The following is an 18,907-nucleotide window of genomic DNA, read 5'->3' as shown; positions in this document are numbered from 1 at the left end:
GTGCAAAAAGGGAAGATGAGGGAACACGGTGAAGGGTTGTCCGGAATTACCCAGGCCTGGGGCTCCCTGAGTGACCATAATCGCCCAGTCGTGATGTTATAGGAGAGGGATAGCAGAGAGCCCGATTGCAAAAAGCAGCAGTTCCTATAATTAATTTTGCCATTGTAAAAATCATTTGTAAAATTTGCATTATTAACATTATCAAGTCACTAGTTGGTGAGACATCAGACATGATGAGAGTGAAGGGCAGCTTAGGGAGAACTGGGTTTTAAACCCTCAGTAGATCGGAGTTAGGATCAAAGGCGCTTGCTTTATGTGGCTGTGCTCGACTTTGAAGTCAGGACTGCACCTACAGCACTCATTTCATCAAGTTCACTGGTGTCTTAATAGCAGATCAATAAGTTTCAAAGTCGGAGAGTTAATTTGATACTAGTGCTGATGTGGTCGTGCTGGGGAAGCCGGGAGAGGCAGAGAAGGCTGCCTATTAGCAACTCCGGTAGAGAGCACACAAAGATGCAGATTAAGGATGTGTGCATGCCCATGAAAAGGCAGTCTCGGGTCACAAATGGGGAAGCTGAGGATGGATAAAGCAAGGGGCCCTTAATTTAGACATCTCAGATTGTTTGGAAAGCTAGTCTGTCCTTGTAAAAATCTGTAGTGAGATTCACGCATGGATGTGTTTGCATAGGTCTCTGTTTGGTATAGATCATGAGCAGTGCATGCACAGGCCTTTCTAGGTAGGGGTCTCAGGGCCCCACATTTTATTGCATGAAGTCCATTCATAGATTTTATGGCACAGTATGGGGAAGAAAAGGGAACAATCTATTTGTGGTTTTTGAAAGCTACTTTGAAGGTATGCTTACATCACAGGGATGATATTTATCTGTTTTTAAAGTTACATTGGAAATATCTCTTGACTATAATAATAGATACATATTCATTATTTGATACGAGACCAAATTTAACAACCCCCACCCCTGCCCCCCAAAAAGAAAAAAGAATTGTTCAGAATAAGTCCTAACCTCCAGTCCTGTTCCTTCATTATAGCCTGGCTCCATGTGCATTCAGACTATGGGGTTCTTTACAGAACCGTGTCCCCCACCCACCCACCCACACACACGTTTTGTCTCAGTTCTCCCCACTTAGGAAGGTGGTACATTTTGATGATCCGTTCTAAAGGCTTGTCGGACATAAAGAAACCGGTAGATAAAGCCGTGGTAAATTGAAAGAGGGAAGAGGAGAAGTGGGGCAAAGTGGCATGTTTGTATGTGTGTTTGGTAGTTCTCTTTGTTTTGGGCGATTTTGCTTGGGTCCTTCTAATGGGATAAGCACAAACAATTGTGGAGTATGTGGTAGACATGACGTTGGTAGCCGCTGCAGGAGTGGGGGATGCCAGGATGCTTTTTTTGGTGAAAGGGAATGCTGTAAAGACACAGAGTTCAAAGATGTGAATCATAAGAAAGTAAAACCTTTTTTAAAAAATTGTGCAGTAAGAACTTTGGCATCTGATGTTCAGCACAGGCCTCCCAGCATCGAAGGTCAGATTCACACCCTTTTCGAACAAAACTCTAATTTAGAATGTTCATCTAAGGGTTGATAATGGCATTAGAAGGCCAGTGGGGTGGTCAGTGGGTGTTGAAGATTAGCTCTGTGGCCAGGGTGGCTTTACCTAGACCCCTGCGATTCACTGGGTAGATTAACCATCACATCTGTCATTTTATCCCTTTTACCACATTTAAAAAAGAAAAAGGGGGGTGGAAATATCGTCTCGAAGACAATTTATGTGGAGCAAACCAGTGAGGCACACTCCGCCTAAAACGCTAAGAAATTGCTACATATGTTTCTGTCTATATGTATAATTTCTTTATGCACCATGTCAGTCCGCATGGCAGAGAGACATAGGTGTTGAAATGATTTGGGTGAATTCAAATAAGTTGGTTATACCAGGTAAGCTACAAGTTTTTACCCTTAATTCCTTTTAATCAGTCTTTTGCCTATTTGTAGAGAAAGTGTTGTGTGGTCGTGATCTCCTGAGTTGTTTGCTGTTGAGCTGACTGTACATTTCATTAAGTTGCTGTTAGTTATTTCTGATAAAACTTTCATTACCACTGTGTGTGTGTACCCCAAATTAGGCAGGCTTGGCTCCTAAGGAGCACGGAGCGAACTGTTTCTAATGGCGTTTCTGGATGCGTTGTGGGTACCAGGGGCTTTCTCTGACTTGGGTTGTTTCCTGGGTGCTGGCGGTGAAAAGATGTCACTGTGAAAGGGAACTTCAGAGTTTCTGCAAATGTAATGGTTCATCCTGAATAAAGTGAGAGAGACAGGGCTCGGAATCTGGGGAATAAGGGCGAAGGAGCCGCGCTGATGAAGGTGTCTCTTGTCAGATTTGTGTAGAATTATTTACTGTGCTGTCTTTCCTGAGCCGCCACAGTAAAAGTGAAGACATGGAAAATTATCCCAGATGGGACGAACTGCTCATTCTCTGTTCTTTTTTTTAAAAAGGAAAAGATTTCGAGGAGAAAAGTCATCTTTTTCTTTAGAACAGAGTGAATAAACTCTGGACAGCTGTCGAGAAAGATACGCCGTCTGCATTTTTTTTTTTTTAAATTTAGCTTCCACCATAACTAAATAGCTTGAATGGTACATCTTTTCTCTTTTTCCCCTTCATACATAATGATCTCTACTTCATTAAAAGCGTATTAATCTGGTTCCCAGTCTCTTGGGAGACACCTTAAGATGATGATATTGTGGGTTTTTTCCCCCCGAATTGTTTAAAAAAAAAAATTCTAGCAGATTTGGTCCCTGTCAGTCAGAAATAATTGTGTTCTTAATCTTGTCCCTGATGGGTGACTTGGAGTTCAGCAACGGACCGGCTCCAATGACAAATACAGTATTAATATTCATTAACTGCTTTGACAATGCTAATTTTGATGCAGTAGTAAAGGGCCTTCCAAAGTTAGCGGCCAAAGCATCAGAGCTGCGCAAGGTGGCAAGATAATTTGTGCTGGTTTGCTGAGCTGAGGGCTTTTAAAGTCTATAGCAAAAAGCTAGGTACCACAAACAAAAAAGAGAAAGGGGGAAAAGTTCTGAAGCATTGGAAGGCAGGGCTGCGGAAATAATACGATCACAGTCCGCTAAAAAATTTGACACCTCTGATGCAGTTTCTTTGAGTGAAATTTCTACAAAGTTGCAACAAAAAAAGCATAGCATGGTAAGTCAGCACATTCTTGATTTTGTTTAATCTTTTTGATCTTTTCAATTATCGCTATTTGAAGATCAATAGTCATTTTTTCCTACTATGCTTAGAAGATGCGCAGCCGTGGTTTAATATGTGTTAAGACCATTTGCTTTAAAGAAACACGTCCACAAGTTTGGGTAGTTTTTTTTTTTTCTTTCTTTCTTTTTTAAAGTTAGTCATGAAAACTGTTATACAGTGTATCCTTGTGAATTCTCTTACAGAGGAGTGTTTTTAATAATCTGTTTTGGTTTTTGTATTCCCTCCACCACAAAAAGTAGAATTCAGGGAGTTAATTAAGATCTGAATGTTGTCAAGAATTTTATAGCATTCTTTCAGGTGGGGGGAACCTTGGGAGTGAAGTGGTACTCCAACTTTATCTAAATTCAGCTAGCTTCCTCCCCTTCCTTTTCTGAATGGCATCAGATAGCTATTAAAGCTTAATTTCACCGGAGATCTGCAGAGCGTTACTTTCACTAACTTAGGTGAACTCGCTCGGATTATTGAAATTGCTTTTATGCTTGCCAAGTCGGCAAACAAAATATCAGGCTTTGTTCTTTTGATTGAATGCTGGGTTGGGGGGAAAGAGAAGAGTGAAAAAGCCCGGCCTTTTTTTTTTTTTTTTTTTTTTTTATAACGCCCCCTCCCTCTTCTGGGGGTGGATTGTTGTGGAACCGGGGGAGATCCCGGTTATTGTGCGCTTCTCCGTGAATGGAACTGAGCCTGAGCATCCCGCGCGCACGGCTGCTGCGGGCTGCTCCTGGGAGCTGCCGGCGCTGCGCGGGCTGCAGGGCGGGTGCTGCCCTCCAGCGGGCCCGGGCCATCCGTGCGGCAGCATGCCCGCGAGCCGGTGGTGGCAAGGACAGCGCGGCGACCCCTAGATGGTAAGCGATGTGCCCCAAGTGCCCAGCCTTGCATGCTCTGTGCCCAGACCAGGCCATACCCGCTGTCACCACGCAGTAACTTTAAGATTGGTGCACTTTGACTGGTAAGGTCCAGATGGATGGAGTCGATTTATTTTAGTCTCTTTTAAAACAGCGACAAAGGTTACATAAAGAAAAGACGAAGGAGAGGGAAGGAAGGAAGGAAGGAAGGAAGGAAGGAAGGAAGGAAGGAAGGAAGGAAGGAAGGAAGGAAGGAAGGAAGGGAGGGAGGGTGCCTTTTCATTTCACACTATTATTGTTCAATTTGGAAGTATCTGCACTTAGAAGGTATCCATTCCCTTCACTCACCAAGTTAAAGCGACAGCCTCCACCCTCCTCAGCCCCCTCCTTCCCGGCTGTAAGTATTCTCGTAAAGTGCATCTACTTCCACCTTTTCATGTATGAATATGCAGGGTTTGGAGTAATAGACAGACACATCTTTCCTATAGATAAATGTTTCCTAATGTCTGTTTAATCCTCTAAAGTTGGTTTCCTGTCCTTTTAATTTCCCTGTTCTGGCATCTTAAACCTCTTTATTTAAAACAACAAAACAAACTTTGCCCAGAGACGGGGATGGTGGGATGTGAATGGACAGTCTCTGGACAATCCTGCTTCACTTCTCCATGGGATGTTGCATAAATGCCATGCTAAAAAGGACTGTTCTCTGCTGTTAGTTTGACAGAGTTTTTTTAATTAATTAATTAATTAATTAATTAATCCCACCCCCCTTGCTAATTCACTCAACTTTGCAGCAGGCTTTACCCTTCTGATTTTTTTTTAATGGAATGTTCTAAGCAGGGGTGTGTATCTGACAAGTCAAGGTGCTTTGGGGATGAGTTCTGGACAGTGCCACGGAACACCAAATCACCCTGTAGGAGTTTCTTGGGAGAAGTTCTCAGTCTGAAGAGAATTGAGAGACCCATTTTCTGTTTAAGGAGGAAGAAACGGGAATCGGGTTGGCTGTTATCGCGTTTCCTTTTCTCTTGTCCTTCGAGAAATCCGGGAAGTAAATTCCTAGCCCAAGTTCCGGTGATGTTTGCTGCACTTTTGAAGTGATCGTTGCTGGGTGATCAGAGCCCGTCTGTCAGCAGATAGAGAACTTGCAGTTTACTTAAGAAATTGCGAGAGCCACAAAGGCCGCGGCCAGAGTGTGGTGGTCTCGGTGAATAGAAGGAGGGAAGGTAATTAGGGACTGTGCGGTCGGGGCTTTTTACTTGTCAAACTGCAAGCTCTTTGCCTTTGTTGCCGCCATGTAAAGGGGAATGGCAGGGTTTTGTTTTGGTGTTAAGGGCCTTCAAGATTGCTGCTCCACACTTACGCAAGAAGGCTAGATAAGTCCAGGAAGAGGCCACAGAGTAGGATTTGAAAAACAAAAAAACAAAAAAAAACCCAAGAGAATAGAAAATGAAGAAATCCTACTTTTGTGTTAGCCTTAAGCCCTTCCAGCCCTTGTTTTGGTTGATTCCTGGGGGGGGGCGGTAAGGGGGGGATTAACTTGCCCCTGTGTATTAACAGATTGCTTAAAGACCTACAGTCTTGTGGCCTTGGAGACAAACAGCTGGCCAGTCGGGCAGTCCGTGCAATGAAGGGAAACCATCTCCTTCATTAAAGTCAGGTGTCCTGAGCCCAGAAAACCAAATCTCGGCCACTAGTCATGCTAACCCAGGATGGTTTCCTGCCTGCCTGCAGACTAGATCTGTGTTTGCTTTCGAAGAGCATGCGATAATTCTGGAGTTCAGTCGTTAGACATGCCGCTGTGTGACTGTGACTCAGCACCACCCTGGGCAGCCAAACTCCCCACTCTCTCCCACCCACCCCACCCCCCATATGCAAAGGGGACCATTTTAGGCCTGTTCTATCTGAAGGTCTCAACTCAAATTAGGTTAAGCTCGCACCAATGTCCCCGACCCCGGATCCTTTGAAAGCCCCGGGAAAAGTAAGTTAGGTGCATCCCTTTCCTTTTGCTTCTGCTTGCCCTGTCTCTCTTCCCTCTTCCTGGGAGAAAGCTCACATGCCCATCTGCTGGCCAGAGGTCTGGCTTGCAATGCCACTGGTGCCGGGCGTCCTCTTTCCCCTGCCTGCGGGGAGGTCATCTGAAAATCCGGCAGCCGCATGCATACTCTGGGAAGAAGAGAGGATGGGGACAAGTGGCAGGCAGGGCCTCACAAGGTGTCACTTTTGTGTCACTGAGACAAGAAAATATACTTTCTTCCCCCTCCCTCTCTCCCTCTGCAGCCCTCTCCCTAAGAAATTTATTTTGAGGGATTTGACAATCTTGCAGATAAAGTGCCTGCCTACTGCGCTGGTTGATCATTTTCCCTCATGGCTGACCAGAATTCCTTTGCTACTCTTAGCTCTGTCCCTGCCACCCAAGCTGAGGGAGGGGGACTTCTCTTAGGTGTCCTGAGCTGGTTGGGGAGAATGGGCCTTCCCTTCCTTCCTTCATGGATCCTGGAGTAGTAAAGGTTAGGAAGTAGAGGGATGCTCACATTAAAAAAAAAAAAAAAAAAAAAAAAAAAAATGAAGTTGCAGCCAGCTGAAGTAGATAACTAAGTGTTTTTAAATTTTTTTAAGCATTTTTGTTTCAGTGAGGGTGTTGGGGGAAGGACCCGCAGAGCAGTCATATGCAGAACAAGTGAGTGTGTAGAAGGCATTCTCGGGCTTTTAAGATGCAGTTTTTCAGCTCTTTAAGTGAGCTGTGTAAAGGGAGGGGGGGCTAGGAGGAAAAAGGAAAGTGAGAGAAGCTGGGAGGGGAAGAAAAGCACCGGTCCAGTCCCATCTTGAAGGTACAGAGAAAGTTGTTGTTGTTGGTTTTCTTTTTCTTTTTCTTTTCTTTCTTGAGTGGAGAGAGGGCAGGACAGAGCTGCTATGTACCCCAGGGATGCAGTGTTGGTGGGAATGGAGGATCTGAGTGGGAAGGGAGGGGCAGTGCCCTCCGGGGTCTCTCTCTTGCAGCAGTTGGGCGCATGGCACCTCAATTTGAATTGCTGGGTGAGTAGTGGTGTGTGTGTGTGTGTGTGTGTGTGTGTGTGTGTGTGTGTGTGTGTGTGTGTGGTGTCCACACTCATGGTCAAGACCATGAGACCAGTGCTTCCTTTTCTTCTTTAAAAGACTTAAAACAAAAACCCTTAGACAATGGGAAGCGGGACGGAACAAGAATGAGTGGCCAGCACAGGCTGTGCCCTATCCCTGTGGGATTTTGCAGCATCCTTTTGGGGGAGAGGAGAAAGGGTTAAAAGAAGATGGGGAGGAGAGAAAGTCTGACTTTCATCCCAGTTCTTACAGCTGATGGCAAGTGAACTGTAGCTGCACCCACCACAGAGGGCTGCTGGCGTAGGCAGAGAGGAAGGAAAGCCAGCGGCGGCCTACCCCCTGCGGGGACCATGCCTTTCCAGGCGCGGGGCTACTGCTCACGGAGTGTTCCGGTTTCATATTCAACCATAACTTTCTGTTGCTCTGTCTTTGGTTGTTTTAGATGATGGCCTCTCCAGGCCCTGGTGTTGCTGGTGGTGTTTGTATTTTCCAAATTTAACAAAAGATTGTTTTGGAAAGCTGGCGGTGGGGTCAGTGAGAGCTCCTGTGGGCGATGAGAGCAAGATCTTCTGCAGCGTGGATCTGGGGGCTCGGATGCTCTGTGATCCACTCCAGCTGAGCGCTCACATTTTGTCATAAGCAATGAGGATGTTTTCTTGAACCTGCAGGCGATTCTTTCATTATCTCTATAATTACTACAATTATTTTTGTTGGCAAGTGGCCAAATAAAAATACTTGAGTGACTGACCAGGTCAGACTGAAAAAAAATTTTTTTTTCTGAGAGAAATGAAGCATTATATAGACTATGAGAATTTCTGTTAAAACAAACAAACAAACAAACAAACAAAAAACCATTGATTGTTGTATTAAAGGCCAACTTGGTAAATGGTTGCTGAAGCGGAGCGCAAAGCAATAACACATGTAAGCCTTCTTTCTGCCGCTTCCCAGTTCAGCCCAGTTGCGAAAACTGTCAGGAATTGCAGGGACAGGGTGCTGGATGATACTGTGTGAGTCGTCTTATAAATTCTCCACCCAGGTGGCAAGATTCCTGAGGCACCCCTGGCCCTTGTTTGCACAAATAACTTAGAACTTTGTTGTCCTGTGGCTCAGGAGGGCTAACTTCATGCTGAGAGAAGGGGCTTGCCTTTCTGAGGCAGATTCTCAACTCTCATGATCCAAACAGTATAGTTACGTTGTCTTAGCAGGCTGCTCTACCAGCATTTTCTCGAAGCAGCCGAGATGGCAGCCTTGCCTTCTCAGGGAAAGCTCCCTTGGTGCTTTGGAGTTGGTGGGGAGCCAGACTGAGCTGTGTTCTGGAATTCTTTCTATAATACTGTGGGACGTGGTGGAATCTTGTTAGACTATCCAACTGCATGCATACTGTTACCCACATTGGAGGACTCAAAAAACTGAACATTGCTCATCGCCGCAGACTCCCCCAAACCATCCTATAATCACAGGGAGCAGACACCCCGATTGCTTCTGCTTGGTCCATAGTGACTCCGGTCATTTCCATGGGTTCATTTCTCCAGTCTACATGCCCTTTAAAAGAAAGGATGCTAAAGTCTGAGACATTAGCAGGGCAGATGGAGCAGCCGACACCCCCATTTGTCTCCCTTCTTTATGTACGCGCAGACTCTTCCTGAATCCCCGAGTCTGGGTTTGTGTTTGCTGAGCCACATGATGAGGTCTTCGTCCTCTAGGCTTCCCCTCCTGCTCTTTTCCAGGGAGAAAATGTCCTTCTTTCTGAGGGAAACAACTGCTTCTTGAGCTCTATGGAGCAAACATGATTTTTTAAGCACAGATTAAATTCCTAAGTTAGGCCCTGGTGTGGGAGCTGTATGCAGCGAAAGGCGTTTTCAGGCAGCTGTCCCTTGTAAGTAAACTCAGAAGGTGGCACCAGGTTTCATTCCTTACCTTCCTAAACTTCTCAGGATATAACAACCATTATGCACTTAAAATTTACTCAATCAAAATGGGCGATTTCCTTTCCATTGTGTTTAGGGACCCCAGGTCTTGGGATTGTTATGTTCGGGGATGGTGGCCTGGAAGTCGTTATTGTATTTTAAAGTTGTTTCACATTGGAGCATTTGGAGGACTTCACTTGGAATAGGTTAGATTTATTCCTGGCTCTTCTAGAAACAGCTGTATCCTCTTACCCCGTTCCCAAACATTCTCCACACACCCAGACGCCCAGCAAGATTGATTATGCTAACGCTAATCATTTAATACCCAAGTAGTGGAGAAATATTTGGTGGGAGGGTGGAGGTCGCAAATTCCTGGGGAATTACTTAGGGCTGAAGTGGCTGCTGCTTCAGCTCTGAGACCTGTGGAGGACTAGAGCAGCCCACAGACCCTGTTAAGAAGGGATGGTGCTAGAGAGAGCAGGCAGGAGGAAGCCCCTGAAAACCTAGCCTGGACCAGTGGGCCAAAACTTACGTGTGCAAATGCTTTAAGGGTTAGCTGGGGGAGGCACCGAGATGTTTTCTTTTTTATTGGAAAATAAATGAGAATGAGTAGCAATAAATATGTTTAATGAACTTAACTGGGAGGGATTGTTCAAGAGCCTGGGAAAGCACAGCTTGGCTGGGTGGACCTGCGTGCAGTTTGCACCAAGCTGAACACCTGGAGCACAGCTCTGTTTTCTAGGTTTGAACCTTCCGTGGCTTGTGCACCCCAATACTACTGCTCCCCATCTCCTTTTCAGGTATTACAAAAGAGGTCACCAGAAACTGCTGAATTTGGCTCTCCAGGCTCTCAGCTATTGAGACTGACTGTCTGTTTGGTGTGTTAGCACTTGGGTGGTTATAGAATAGGAAGGCCCCCCTCTCGTCCAACAAAGGCAAGGTCTGAGGATGGTTTGAGCTAGCACTGTGCATGTGCACCTGTGTGAGACTCAAGGAAGCAGACTGCACATCGGTCCTCTCTCTGCCTTTCCTGTCCAGTCATTTCCTTGTAAGGAGAATGTTAATGCCTATGAGTCCATGAGAAACTATGAGTCGGCAGAATTTTATAGACAGCAGGGGAATCTTCATGGTTCCTCTTCTTGCTGTCTAAATGGACTTGAGATAGAGAGAGACAGAGACAGAGACATGGATGGTTTACAGAACAATAAGCAACACCAGCTGTCCTCTGAGCTCTCAGTATAGAAGATGAGGCTTTGCCTCCTGGTGGGTAGGTACTTGGCGCAGCACTGGCCAGACATCCAGGTGTGCATGGTCGATGCTGCTGGCCATTTGTCTTCCTCATCTCACGGGCAGATCTCTTTCCACCCTGTTTTTCCTTGTAAAACTCAAACTTCGAGAACCCTTCCTCGCCTCTTTCATCCATGGCTTTCGATAGCGGAGCGGTAGCCATCAATAGTCACCTTGTACACAACCACAATGCACGATTAGCCAGAGGCAAAGCCCCTCAACCGAAAAGAACAACACGCAGCCTGTGGCCGCAGTGCTGGGTCGTCCTGGCTGAGGGGGAGATGCGAAAGGCTCTGAAGAAGCCTGTTTAGGGTGAAGAAGGCCAAGCTTTCCATGTTAGATATGGTTCGAAGGATGCAAGATGCTGGCCTGCTGCGCTGGGATGAGGCAGCAGGCGGGTTTCCCGGGAACCTTTCTTACAGCAGTACATCTTACATGGGGTGTTGCTTGGTGTCTCATCTGCCAGTGGTTGGGGCAGCCAAGTCACACCGGCTGACTGTCCTACCACCTTCTAGTGCAAGGCCCGAGAAAAACAGGATTAGCACAACCGCCAAAGAGTGTAGGTGACTAGGAACAGCACCTTCTCCTTCGGCTCACTCCAGCCCCTCCTCCTCACCAGCACTCTCTGTTGCCACTGATGAGGCGTGCATGAAGGCTTAACTGGTCTCTCTTGGGCTCAACACAGCCAGTGTAGACAGAAAAATGGGTGACTACACTAATGAACCCCGTTTGCATGTAAGCCTGGAGAGCCCTGAGGCAGATGGGTCGTGTGGAACCACTGCACACCTCCGGTATCCACACTGAGGAGTGGAAAAGGCTGCCAGTCCGTGCCCCTGGGTTGTTTGTTTTGTTACGCTGGGCTGGGCTCCTTGAAGGCACTTTCTGGCCCCATTTTCCTCCTGCAGCAAGAAGGGGCCATGGGGACTCCTGAAGAGGAGGCTCCATGTGTTCCCACTGTCTTTGATTAATAGGTTGCAGAAGTGGATGATGAGCTCCCGGGCCCTTTAGGCTTACTCCCAGTTCTAGGAGGTTGAGGGGTTAGGGTTAGAGGGTGGTTGGTGGCGATCGGGATCCAGAAGGTCCCGATTTCTGAGCGGGGTTTGGAGGGTTGTATGGGTGCCTGGCAATGGTCAAAATGCTGAACACTAAACCTGAGAGTTCTTGAGAGGTCAAAGGTCATCCACAGAGTCACTTCCCCCACCATGGCTGGATGAATACTCCCGTGGGTGGAAAGGCTTTGTGTGTTCTGAGGGCCATTGAAGAATCTTTTCTACATAATTTAACTATGCAGTGCGCACACCCATGAAGTTTAATGAAGGAAATAGGGAGAGCTGTGAGTCTGTCCAGGTGGCAAGCATACAGCACCAGTGACTGGAAGTCAGCTGAAGAGATCTGGGTTCCTTTCTATACACAGTGTTGGCCTCCTTTAATGAGTTCAGGGTGTTAGATAGTTTGTTTGTTCTCTGGTTTCTCGTAAGCCCAGAACTAGCCACACACAGCTTTGTCACCAGAACTCTGTCGGGGCCTGGTTGTATTTGGGAAGCAGAGGCGGCCTATCCGAAGCCCTGGTTGTTCCCACCTCCGCTAACCGGCCCCATGCTGGAAAAGCCCCTCCGAATGAAGCCAGAGCAAGGGCTTGCCTGGTGGGGTCAGGGGCCTGGGGACACTCCCGGCTTTGCATTTGGTGACCGATTTCCTCTCGGTCCGGAAGCATCTGTGTCTAGGGAAGGTTGACAGAGGCTGACCTCACAGGCTGCCTCTCACTCCATCAAAATGGCAGTTACCCCCCCCCCCAGTAGTTCCGGTCTACAGGCATTTCTGAAGTAGCTGTGCATTAGAATGGTGGAGGAATTGGGGGTGCCACAAGGTTTGGAAACACCATTCTACCTAGACCTGTAAGAAATACTTGTTCACCCACTGTGTGGGACAAATAACAGAGGCCAGTTCGTTCGTGTGCTGTGTGGCTGCACTGAATGAATGTGACTCATGCTCAGTGGTGCCCATCTGTGCTCTAAGAAGCAGGGGCAGCTCTGAGCTGCTCTGGGATGGCGACAGGGCTTTGGTATAGCCATTGGTTGGTCCCTTTCTTGCTCTGGGACCAGCAAGACATAAAATGGCTGCATGGGTGAGTTTCTGGTAGTAGTGTGCCAGAATGTGTCAACAGCTTTGAAATTATGTAGAGTATTTTACGGATGCTTGGGTTCTATTTGTTGGGATTTTTTTGGTGACACAGACATGCATAGCTTTGTCATGTTCTGAAGGGGTTAGAAACTGGTAATAGGCTCTTCACTGAATCACCCTGACTGTCACTACTATGACCTTGAACATTAGTTAGCTGCCATAGATTTTTGTAGCCTAGGTTCTTTTACAGATATACCTACCTCAGTAAAGCAGCTACCTAAAGGACAGTGGGTTTTATGTTACAGTTGGTTGCCTTAAAATTTGGACACTTATCTATGAAAAAAGGTAAGGGTTGGGTGTAGAAACATCATCATAGCAAGCAGTTTACTCCCCGTCCCCTCCCAGTTCTGACTGCTGCTTTAATTTAGTCCCCATGATGCGCTTCTGGAAGCTTGGCTGACTCTCCCCAGAGAAACGACTGTTCTCTCAATCCTAGAGTGAACGAGGGGCCAGAAGGTCTCCTGAGGAGTGAGAGCTGCTCACAGAGAAGGGAGGGAATGCCCTGACTGTTTGAATATCTATCCCGCTTATGCCAGTCCACTTTACAGGTTCTCATCGTGATGCTAGAGGACCTGTTTATCTCCAGGTGGTTTTTGTTTGTTTGTATTTGTTTTGTTATTATTATTTTTTTTTATTGTGAGATCCTTCATGGCAGTCTCATCATTGGCACAGTAAAGTGATTTTTCCCCCCATGGGCTATTTGAATATATTTGTTAAAGACCGCATTTTTAAGAAGGGTGTGTGATTTGGGTAGGGTGGTCGAAGATCATCCATGCTTCTACATCTAGGTGATGATTTCCTTCCCGTGCAACAAAGGACATGTTCTGAAGCTGTCTGAAGACACTAGTCCAGTGGTGACCCAGTGTCCTTTATGTTGTCTAGATTGCACTTTGCCAAGTTCCTTTGTATGCATTGTGTGTGTCTGCCTCTGTGTAGGGCACTATGAGTCCATGATCTTATTCAATCTTCATCACCCTGCAGGACATGCATAGTACTTACCTGGAGGCAGAAATGAAGGAGACTGAGGGAGTGGGGGGAAGGAAGAGGCTAGGGACGGGAGACACCACTAGGCCACGCCAGTGAAACAGAATCTCCATCCCGGTCCTCCTGAAATTCATAGTTCTCATGCTCAGTCTCTGAGAAGCCAGCATAAAAACCATCTTACAGACACTGCTGTAACTGAGATGGTGTCTGCAAGAGCTTTGGACTGAGTGTGAGGACCATCCAGCACACATCTCTGATTCTGAGTAGGCAGCGTTGATGGAGCCCAGTCCTTCCAGAAACCAGGTCCTACGGTTGATTGGCTCTGTCGTGTTCTATCACATGTACTTCAGGTTGGTGACTGTCACGTGATCTTTGAGATGGCACCTACTTGCTCTAACAGGCCGGACATTGCAGGATGTAAAGCTCCCAGAAGGCATAGCCCTTGTCTCTCAGGATAAGTACAGTGTGGGCCAGGAGAGGTGTGTACTCCACCCCAGGGATGGGAAGAGTGCGATGTGGAGAGATCGGACCTTGGGGTCCAAGGCTGGAGAGACCCAGGTGTTTACAAGAAGAAAACCCTTCGTTGTAAAGGACCCAGGGATTGGCAGGCTGTGTGGGGCAGCAGATAGACCCTGCCTTCTGCATATTTGATCCTGGTGTTCTTCCTCACTTGAGAACAGGCCAGCCTGGATAGACAGTTGGTCGTGCAGTTTCTGAGGACCTGCTGGTTACACAGTCAAGGTCATGGCCTACTAAGACTCCCATTCCTCTCCTGAAGTCAGGTAGTGCCTAAAGCTTCCATTTGTCTCCATTCTCTCACCTCCTGCTCCAACACCACTGGAGGGTGCGGCCCGTGCGGAAGGAAAGAACCGTCCAGGCTCTCGAATGACAGCAGGGCCCGGGCAGCAGTCATTGAGCCCAACCTCGTTAAATTATCTGCAGAACTAAGTCCCTCACCTGTCTGACTGCTACCAAACGCTATTGTCTTCTTTCCTATACCCAGAGAGAAAGAAGGTTCCCTCGCGTTCCCCATTAGTCCTGCCTGGAAGATCCCTTGGGGTTGGTGACAGGACCACAGTGTCTCCTGCCAACTCCTTGCTAACCATGACAATGATAATGAAGCACCACAGTTAATAAGCACGCCATGTGTTAGGTCTGCGCAAGCCTTCCCTGTGTGTTCTCTGGGAACAAGGGCTTGATTCAGGAGCAGAAGTCACACTTGGGCCTCTAGGCTGTGTGGCTCTTGAGCCTCCTAGGTCTTCTCAGCCATGGCCCGCACCAGGGTTGCCTAACTCACGGAGATGGTGGCTGTCGGTTTACCTGCCCACTTCCAGCACTGTCTACCTCCATGGTGACTGTCACACCTGCCACTGCCCCCGCAGTCCCCAGGCAGGGCCAGTCTTGTGACTCCCGGGCCACAGCCATCCCTCTGTGTGGGGTATGTGGCCCATCTTAAGAGCCACCTGCTTCCTTTCACATCACCAGGGTTTCATCTTTCCAACTCAGTTTGAAAACTTCTGGAAGGTAGTCTTAGTCATTTGCCTTTTCCCCAGGGAGTTCTCACCCCATCCCTGTCTGTCTTTCTTTGGGAACTGACCCCTTATTCCTCCTCAATCATTATTGACAGAAGGCTTTCCTAGGAGTCTTCTCTTGAAGGACCCCTAGTGCGTTTCCATGAGGTGTGGCCACAGGCTTGGGCACAGCGACCCTTGGCTTCCATACACCCAGCCTTGGCCACCATCCTGGTTGCTGACTCTGGGGCCTCTCCTTTCAAACATTTGGTAACTTTCACCTTAGTCATTTTCATTTGCAAAATGATAGCTCGGTTCCCTGAGCAACTGACTAACCCTTTTTCTCTGGAAGAGTTATGATTTTACAGGAAGCTGTAAAGCAAATGACTAGAGATGCTCTATTGGGATCGTCTAGGAAGACCATGTTTTCCTTTCCTAACATGCCATGGGGAAGTAGCGCTTCTTGATGATGCCTTTGCCATCCTTAACTGTGGTAGGAAGCCACTCTTCCTGTGTTTTATGCCTTTCTCATCTATTTAAAAAACCAAAAAGGGAGCCAAGAGGAAACACACGGGAAGAGAGCTAGCTGCTCAGTGGTCCCTGAACTCAGGAGGCGCTGGTGGGCAGTGCAGGAACCTGCCTTTTTTCTTTTAATGCAATTCCTCTTCCTTGATGTTAATGCAACTTGTGCCCTTCCTAGAAGTAATAAAAGGAAATGAAGACACGTTCTGAAATGAAACTTGACTCTAATCCATTCATCATCTAATGCTAGCCTCTTTATCTTCTCCGGTACCTAATCTGGTTAAATGTCCCTGTTGTAGGATTTTAGGGAAAATCCCCTATTGGGAATAGGGTTTTTTGCAATTGGATTACTCTCAGTAAATGGCCCAGTAGTTCGCTTGTTTCAGCTTAATTTTTTTTTTTCCTTTGTGATCTTGCTGGGCTGACTTATAGCCCAGCATAGAGGGGGAGGGGCCAGAGCAAGGGGCGGAGAGAGGTGAGTGCTTGGGAAAGCCTTAGTATGTGGCGGTGAGGAATATTTGAGATGCCTTTATTTTCTTTGTTTCCTGCTTCTCTTCCACCATCTACCTTGCCCCAGTACAACAAACACTTGGACTTTATTGGTTAGAACTACCCGTTTCTCAAATGCATACTGTTTATTAGCCCAATTCATCATCATCCAGTTAATTTAGTAGCGGTCCCTGATGGCTTCCTAGTGAGTCAGGGCTGCGGTAATCTGCATAAAATATGCAGGTGCTGGCTGGGCCAGAGCTTCTGGTAAAGTTACAGTCTGCCGTCCAGGCTGAGTGTGTAGGGTGGCAGCCTGCTGGGTAAGAGCCTATGGAATTAGGGGTTGGTAGGGAGGCTGCACAGCCGGGCTCCAGCCTTGCCTATGAGGCCAGCCTGCCTCCTAGAGGTCCTGGGGGTAGGAGATTCCACCCCACTGTGTGCATAGCCCTGCAAAGGGCAAGAGAGTAAAGCTTCAACCTTTGGCTCATCTGCTGATGGAAGACGTGCAAGACCTTAGGTTCCAGCGGTGATGGGTGGTGGTGTAGACGGTGCTCATAGGTGAACCTGGAGCGGGCCAGTGTGCAGAGCAAACTGTCGCCTACTTTTAAATGGATTGGGGAGATGTGGTGGGCACAGTTGTGGGCATCTTATGAAGTGAAGCCAGGAGGGTGTTGTAGGGGACACATGCTCTGAAGTTGGGGCTGTGGCGGCCCAGCTCACCATGTCTTCCTCTGTTCTCCCCCCCCACAGTCGAACAAAGTGCCGGTGGTGCAGCACCCCCATCATGTCCACCCACTCACGCCTCTCATCACCTACAGCAACGAACACTTCACCCCGGGAAATCCACCGCCACACTTACCAGCTGATGTAGACCCCAAAACAGGTAAGCTGGGGAACTCTACAAGTCTCTGTCAGGAGCCTGGAGTTGGCATGATGAATGGAATGGGAGCGGTGTGGAGGGGTCCTTAAGTTCTCACCTGGGAGCCGAAAAGGAAGCTCTTAGGGGGTCCGGAGCTTGGTATGTGTGTGTTGGGAGCAGTTTCTCCTTCCTCTTTGGAGAGATCCACTTACAGGGGTAAGATTTATGTCAAGGCTTTTGGAGAGGGCTGCTTGGGGAACCTGGTTCTGAATACCTCCCTAAACAAAGTAGTAATAGGATTGGAGGTGTCTCCTGGCCTCTTTGAGCTTCCTGAGACCAGCGTCATGGTTTGAAGGGACTCAGTCACTTAAGAGTGACTTGTTGGTGTATCCTTTAGGGACCACACCACCAAGGGTCTCATAGTCCTCGTAGATTTCTCTGCACTTTCCTTTTCCATTCCAATATCTTGGACGTTTTTTGTTGAACCCATTTTACAGATGTAGAAACTGAAGGTTTCTTCTTTTCACCCAGCAGTATTTTGAGCAGGGCTGCCACACCAGCCTCGGCTTCTACACCCATCTTTTTTTTTCTGTTCCCCAAAAGGGAAAATGGTGAAAGCGGGGTTGCTTATAGCGCCCCCTACAGCAAGATCCAGGATGGCAGGCAACCACCGCTCACAGACAGGCCCTCTGTGTGGATGCTAGAGGCAGCCTGGCAGTTTGACTGGCTGGAGGAGGCTACCAGCCGCCCCAGGCTCCGCAAAGTATGCAGCTACACTTGTAGCAGGCAGCGTCTCATTTGAATAATGGTAGACCAGGGAATAGCTTTTAAATGGTTATCGTAAACCATATGATTAACGTCTAAGGACTGTTTATTTTTCCTCTGCGAACATTCTTTCAAGTGTGCAAATGGTTCAGTGTAGGGTCCAAGCCCAGCTAATCTGTTTGCTTTGTGTAATAGAGAGAAAGCAATGTCTGCGTTAAAATGTCACCAAGGGAGGCTTAATTTACAGATTAAAAGCTTCCTGAATGAATTTCTTGAAAAATGAGATAGTTTTTATCCATGAATGTTGCTGTCCTGTCCCTTCAATTCTGGGTTAATTCTGGCACATTCTGCACATGTTGCCTTCCACTTGGACTGGGCAGCTGGGCAGAGCCCATTCCTCTCAAGCCAAATTGCTCTCAGGACTCCACTTCCTGACGATCGATGGCCAGATGTGCAGCCTGCTCAGTGAGGAAGTGAGCCATGGTGTACACTTTCAGCATACACTCCTGTGGGCCTCAGGAAGGCTCATGGTCCTTCTGACCCAGGAAGAGCCCAGTTAGCAAGTAGGGCCGGTGCCCACCGGTGAATCTGCCCTCCAGGCAATCAGAGTCCAGAGCTGAGCGCATCAGGCTCACCTTCTTTCTCCCTATCTGTTCAGGCCTGACTCCTGGGGGAGAGACACCAGCTGGCGTTTGGTGGTTTCTCTTCATGGAGAAATTGGCCAGCTATGGGAGCTGAGTCTTTTGAGAGAAATCAGTCACTTCTCTGAGTCATAACTTTTACAAGACATGCCTATAATCACAGCACTTAGGAAACTGTGAGTTCAAAGTCAACGTGGGCTGTGTAGTTAGACCCTGTCTCAAAACACTAAAATCAATTAATTAAGCCTTACAAATCAGAAGTATAACTCCCACATAGGCAAGCCACTCAAAATAAAGGGCAATGGACCAAGTAGCAAAGCAAAAGGAATTAATAATTACGACTTGCTCACCTGCAGTGTGCCAAGCTTTTTAGATTTTTTTTTAAACTTGAAGTAATCACTTTAGTCACATAAGGCAAAAATAGCCACGATGGCATCTTCTTGGTCTCATTCACTCAATCACACCAGTCCATCCAGGATGAGCTAACTCACTGTGCAAACTGACGCTGTAGGAAAATGAGAAGAAAGCCGGGACAGCCCTCTCCCCGGTGTTGGGAATGACCCCCAGCTG

General features: G+C 47.4%; 1 protein-coding gene across 41 annotated transcripts in view; it reads left to right on the top strand.

Moving 5' to 3' along the window:
• The window catches only part of Tcf7l2 (transcription factor 7 like 2), a 192,333-nt gene that overhangs the window by 150,558 nt on the left and 22,868 nt on the right, over positions 1 to 18,907 (top strand). For 38 of the 41 annotated variants that reach the window (XM_028875114.2, XM_028875130.2, XM_028875126.2 and 35 more), the window contains one exon: positions 16,823 to 16,955. In XM_028875114.2, coding sequence (XP_028730947.1) covers positions 16,823 to 16,955 — 133 coding nt within the window. Of the gene's footprint in view, positions 1 to 3,452; positions 4,120 to 6,974; positions 7,150 to 16,822; positions 16,956 to 18,907 lie in introns of those variants that run through there. The other 3 variants (XM_028875133.2, XM_028875132.2, XM_028875113.2) reach the window with 3 other exon arrangements.

This window comes from Peromyscus leucopus, chromosome 1, assembly GCF_004664715.2.
Source record: "Peromyscus leucopus breed LL Stock chromosome 1, UCI_PerLeu_2.1, whole genome shotgun sequence".
In the NCBI taxonomy this organism is placed as follows: Eukaryota; Metazoa; Chordata; class Mammalia; order Rodentia; family Cricetidae; genus Peromyscus; species Peromyscus leucopus.
Note: the sequence above shows the minus strand (reverse complement) of the source record. Positions and strands in the feature narration are given on the sequence as shown.